General features: G+C 48.2%; 1 protein-coding gene across 1 annotated transcript; it reads left to right on the forward strand.

The window, feature by feature from the left end:
- Positions 1-370: 370 nt before the first annotated feature.
- Positions 371-2,391, forward strand: LOC119364084 (SWI/SNF complex component SNF12 homolog). The gene is made up of 2 exons (XM_037629489.1): positions 371-1,978; positions 2,088-2,391. The coding sequence occupies exons 1-2, from the start codon at positions 480-482 to the stop codon at positions 2,164-2,166; spliced, it is 1,578 nt and encodes a 525-aa protein (XP_037485386.1). The 5' UTR covers positions 371-479; the 3' UTR covers positions 2,167-2,391.
- The last annotated feature ends 3,363 nt before the right edge of the window (positions 2,392-5,754 follow it).

Consider the following 5,754-nt stretch of genomic DNA (forward strand, 5'->3'; position numbering starts at 1 on the left):
CATTTTCTTGCAACATGTAGCTTGCTGCAGAAACTATTGTAGAGAACAGTGAACATCGCTCAACGGTCACGTTGACCGAAAGAAAAAAAAGATAAAACCCGTTCAGGTAGGACACGTGTCACATGAACAAGCCGGCGGATCGCACGCGAGCGCCGCCGGTTGAAGCCAAGTTTTTTTTCTTTTTACAATTGTATTTGAAAGGGAAACGGTGATCCAAACAGGGCCTAAGAGGTTTTTTCTTGTTGTTGCAAAAACTGCCATCCAGTTCGCTGGCATTTCGTTCCCAGGAACGTTCCCCAGCATTTCCGTAAAATAACCTTAAAAGCCTCCACAGATCAGCCCGGCCCATGAACAACGCCCAAATATTAGTCCCACCGCAAACCTTGTCAGTCGTCTCCACACTCTTCCTTTCCAAACCCTAGCTCCCAAATCCCCTTCGCACCGAGATCTGATCTTGACTTCCCCGCCCCACCGCCGTCATGGCCACCGGCGGCAACCCCAATCCCAACGCCAACCCCGGCCAGCCACGCCCGCAGCAGCAGCCGCCGGGAAGCTCTCCGGCGACCCCGCATAACCACATGCGCCCCCCCACTCTCGGCGGTTCCCCCTTTCAGGGTCTTTTCCACACCCCGCCTAGCCACAATCCTGCTTTCCAGATTCACATGGGCGCAGCCTCCTCTCCCCAGACCCCACTAATGGCCGCGGCCGCGGCCGCGGCCTCCGCCGCCGCATCGGCCAAGCGCCCTCCCCAGAAGCCCCCTTCGCGTCCGCCGGCACCCACCTCCAACGCCGCCGCAGCGTCCATGGCCGCCGCTTATAAGGCTGCTAACTCCGGCAGCGTCGACCTCACCCCCGCTGCGCGCCGCAACAAGAAGCGCAAACTCCCGGAGAAGCAGCTCCCGGACCGCGTCGCCGCGCTGTTGCCAGAGTCCGCGCTCTACACGCAGCTCCTCGAGTTCGAGGCCCGCGTAGACGCTGCGCTCGCGCGCAAGAAGGTGGATATTCAGGAGGCGCTCAAGACACCACCGTCCCTCCAGCGCACGCTCCGCATCTACGTCTTCAACACCTTCGCCAACCAGGCGCCCCGCACCATCCCGCCGCCCAAGAATGGCGATCCGCCCACCTGGTCGCTCAAGATCATTGGCCGTGTGCTTGAAGACGGCGCGGAGCTGGACCCAGCCAGTGTCGTGCCGAAGCACAACCCAGTGTATCCGAAATTCTCCTCGTTCTTTAAGAGGGTGACTATTGCTCTTGATTCGTCACTCTACCCAGAGAACCCACTGATCGTTTGGGAGAATGCCCGGTCTGCTGCGCCTCAGGAAGGGTTTGAGGTGAAGAGGAAAGGGGATAAGGAGTTTCTTGCCAATATCCGTCTGGAGATGAATTATAACCCTGAGAAGTTCAAGCTGTCACAGCCACTGATGGAGGTGCTTGGGGTCGAGGTGGACACTCGTGCAAGGGTGATTGCAGCCCTTTGGCAGTACATCAAGGCAAAGAAGCTACAGAATCCAAGCGACCCTTCGTACTTTATGTGTGACCCCCAACTGAAGAAGGTATTTGGGGAGGATAAAATGAGGTTTGCTATGCTGTCTCAGAAGATATCGCAACATCTTGCTCCTCCACCGCCCATCAACTTGGAACATAAGATCAAGCTATCAGGGAATGGAGCAAACTCGAGTGCTTGCTATGATGTATTGGTAGATGTTCCTTTCCCACTGCAGAAGGAGATGACAGCATTTCTTGCCAATACTGAGAAGCACAAGGACATTGAGGCATGTGATGAGGTGATATCTGCTTCAATCAAGAAGATCCATGAGCATCGTAGGAGGAGGGCGTTCTTCCTTGGGTTCAGCCAGTCTCCAGTGGAGTTCATTAATGCGTTGATAGCATCCCAGAGTAAAGATTTGAAGCTTGTTGCTGGTGAAGCGAGTAGGAATATTGAAAGGGAAAGGCGTGCAGACTTCTATAACCAGCCATGGTAAGCTTAAGCAGTGCCTGTAGGCTTCAGTTTGTTACTTCAGTTTATTATATTTGTCATATGTCGTGTGTAGATATGCTGACTAAACTTTCTTTCATTACTGAAATAGGGTTGAGGATGCTGTTATAAGATATTTGAATCGTAAACCGCCTGGTGGCAACGATGGCCCTGGTGCTGGTGGTTCTTGAGGAGAAGATTGTTGTAGTTCCCTTTGGTGTAGAAACAAGTCGTCTGTCCTGTATCATTATAATTCAGAGATGGTAGTGACAAGAAAATTGTTAGATGTTGCGGAGGAACCTGGCAGTTTTACCTCCTTTGTCTGCTGAAATGGTTTACCTATTGTATGGTGTGTTATATGTTATCCCTCCTTGTCATGGTAAATGTTGAACTGGAAAAATCTTTTAGTTTGCATATCTACTTATTTAAATGTGGCTGCAAGGTTAGGTTTGTATGGCGTGTGGGGCAACGGGGTTCTCACTGGGCACCATGTCAATGAGGAAGATGTGGAGATGACCTGAGGAAGTGGGCCTTCTGTATTTGAACGTGGAAGTGGAGGGAGATGCAAAGAGATGATGCCTCAGTCCTTGTCTTCAGTACCTCGAGGATTATGATAACTGGTGGTGTCTCTTGGGCCGTCCCTCTTTTATCCGTGGGTCCCTTTATTCTTTGATGATCAGTTTATTCAGTTTTGGCTCTCAAGGGTATGGTGCTTAGGAGTGCTTTTGCATATTGTGTTCCCAGGGTGTGATAGGGTATATTTGTATCTTGGCCCTGTTTACTGTTCTTGTCTTTCTTAAATAAAACTGGTTATGACTATTATCACAATCAATTACTCCCTCCGTACCAACATATAAGTTACTACATCCAATATAATATATAATATATTTGATGTAATGATGTCTTATATTATGGGAGGAAGTGAGTACTTTTTTCAATGTTGCGACCAGTTACTTGTACAAACTAGTACTCCCTCTTTGACACTACGCTAGTGTCAAAAAACATCTTACATTATGGGAGGAGGAAGTACAACATTAAAAAGGGTTGATTGGGTCATTTGAGGAAGGGAACCGAGGAATCATAATATAAGACGTTATTACATTCAATATAATATATCATGGGACAGAGGGAGTACTTTTTTCGATGTTGCGACCAGTTAGTGTTAGATTGGGTCATTTGGAGAAGGGAACCGCTACGTTCCATCAGACCACTCCATGGCCGTTAGACATGAGTCTTTGTGAAGGCGAGCGATAGGTGCTGGTGGGCCGGTCGAAAATTTCAGCCGGTCTGCTACCAGCCATCCGATTTGAGCGGAGAGGACCGCATGATCTGTATCTTCTTCCTCCCGCATGGTTAAAAAATTCACGCATGATCTGAATCTCGTCCACGCCACCCTTCTGCACCCTGTGCTCGTCGCGGTCGCCGTGTGCTCGTCGCGGTCGCCGTGCCTCGCCGTGTGCTCATAGCGGTCACCCGTTGCAGCAAGAAAAAAACGAATCAGGCTGCAGCTCCCCCGGCTCTACGGTTGTAGCATCGCTGGTCGCCGTCACATCTTGCCGATCGAGGTTGCAGCTCGTCGGTGACTGGTTCAAGCATCTGCCCCTGGCCCATGCTTGATCCCGTCGCCGGGATTCACGCAAACCACCGCTGGGCATCTCGCCCCTTGTGTAGAACGGATGTAGCAAAAAATGTCGATGGTAGTAGCAATAATCCATATGGTTGCAGCAAAACATCATCTCGCCGTGGGTCGTATTTAAGTCGTAAATGGATGTAGCAAAAACATCTTTGGTAGTAGCAAAAAACGATGATGCTTGCAACAAAAATGCCGTCGCCATTGTCGCGGGGGCCGCAGCTATCATGAATGGTTGCAACAAAAAAGTAGCCGGTAGTAGCTTCATTCATCGCCGGTTGCAACATCCATACTCGCCGGTTCGAGCAAAACGCCGCGGCCATCGACCTCGCGTTTGCAGCAAAATGCATAATCGGTTCCAGCAAATAGCATTGCTGGTTCCAGCAAAAAACAATGTCGGTGGCAACACGCGGGCCTTAGCGGTTGCAACTCGTCAACAGAAAAATTCATGGTCTCCCCCCTGAACAAGAGCTCGCAGCCATGGTCGTGGAATGCAACACGCAACCACATGAGTTTCCAGCGATGAGCACATCAGTCGCATCATTGGGTGGGTGGGGGGTGGAGTTCGGGGCAGAGGAGGAGAGAGTGCAACCACGACGCAAAGCATCAGAGGAGAAGACGAGGACTCGGCCATGGCAGAGTGCATCAGAGAAGAGGAAGTCTATGAGCGCATGTTTGTGCAAGAAAAAGCTCCGTCGTCGCTGCGAGGAAGAAAAATTGGTAGTAAGAAAGAAAAGAACGGAGGAGGATGCGCATTGGGAAGAAGATAATGTTGTGTGGCAACAAAAAAAGTACTGCATGGGCCTACCTGTGTCCAGCGGGGGAGGGGTTGCCACGCACGATCGAAAGCGACGGACGACGCGCACGGGACCGACAGAAAGCTTCCGCTGGTGCGCCGGTAGTAAACGTTTCCCCTGTGTGAATGGTGGATGAAGCACCGTTGCATGATTCCCACCCTGTTAGGAAGTTTCCAAAATAGAAAGTAATTAATGTGGAGTTTCCAAAATAGAATTCAACTGACGTATGTTGTAGTTTTAATGCTTCTGAAAAGGGAATTGCTACGCTTTGGTCGGCGGATCTTTCACGCCGCCTCAACAACCGTTACATATGGCAACATCAAGCAGCCATACTCTCATCATTGCAACAAAGGCAAAGTTGCAGAACCTTTTGGAGCAAAGCTCATGTTGCAAAAACTGTTGAAACGGATTTTGTGTTGCAGGAAAAAAAAATCAGCTTCGCATTTTTGCAACATAGGTGATGTTGTGGAAGGACTTTTGCAACATGAATGATGTTGCAGAAACATTTTGCAATCAAAGATGATGTTGAACTGCCATCTAGTCATTTTGCAAAAAGACTCTTGTTGCAAACACTATTTCGTGTGGATAAGGATAGACTGAGATATGTGGCTAGTCTGAGTTGCAGCATGCGTGGGCCACAACCACTTGTCATCTGCCGGCGGACAAAACTCATGAAATCTGCCGGGTGAAGGGAATCATTTCCCTTTTGAAAATCACTCACGGTTGCTGAGTTTTAGGTAACTGTTTTCGATTTGAAGGGAAGAATGACATCCGAAAGCTTGCTTCCTTACGATATGCACTGGTCCTTGGTTTTAGGAAACAAATCAAATCCGACGGCTTGCTTCCTTACGAAGGAAAATTTGTGCCCGGTACAACTAATGCGTGCATCCACCCTTGTTTGTAATGTTGCCTATTAGTTCACAAAAAAATAATTTATGTTTCGTTCATTGGAGAATTTGCTTCTGTGATAAATGGTATCTGCTTTGGCTTACTTGAAAGTTTGTCTCCTTTGTAATGTGATATTCTGTTTCAAAAGAATCACTATCTTGCTTCTATAAACCAGAGAATTGGTTTAAGCCTGCTTCCATTAAAAGGGAAATATTCCACATGTTTGAGAATGATCAGAATCTTGTTTCCATCTACTAAGAATTGCTTCCAACCAAATTATTATATTGCTTCCACTAAAGAGAAAGATATTTCCAGTCATAATTACACATGGTTGTAATTCAAATGAAGGGTTTGTTTGCAAAGAAAGAAAGAAAGAAATGCCACTGTCAAATGGAGTCATAATTACACATGGATCTAATTCAAATGAAGGATTTGTTTGCAAGGAAAGAAGGAAAAAAAATGCT

Source organism: Triticum dicoccoides, chromosome 2B, assembly GCF_002162155.2.
Source record: "Triticum dicoccoides isolate Atlit2015 ecotype Zavitan chromosome 2B, WEW_v2.0, whole genome shotgun sequence".
Lineage (NCBI taxonomy): Eukaryota > Viridiplantae > Streptophyta > Magnoliopsida > Poales > Poaceae > Triticum > Triticum dicoccoides.

Excerpts from the sequence above, each read along its gene's own strand:
- LOC119364084 (XM_037629489.1), top strand. The coding sequence starts at position 480 with ATGGCCACCGGCGGCAACCCCAATCCCAACGCCAACCCCGGCCAGCCA. Across the intron at positions 1,979-2,087 it reads GACTTCTATAACCAGCCATG|GGTTGAGGATGCTGTTATAA; the intron begins GTAAGCTTAAGC and ends TTACTGAAATAG.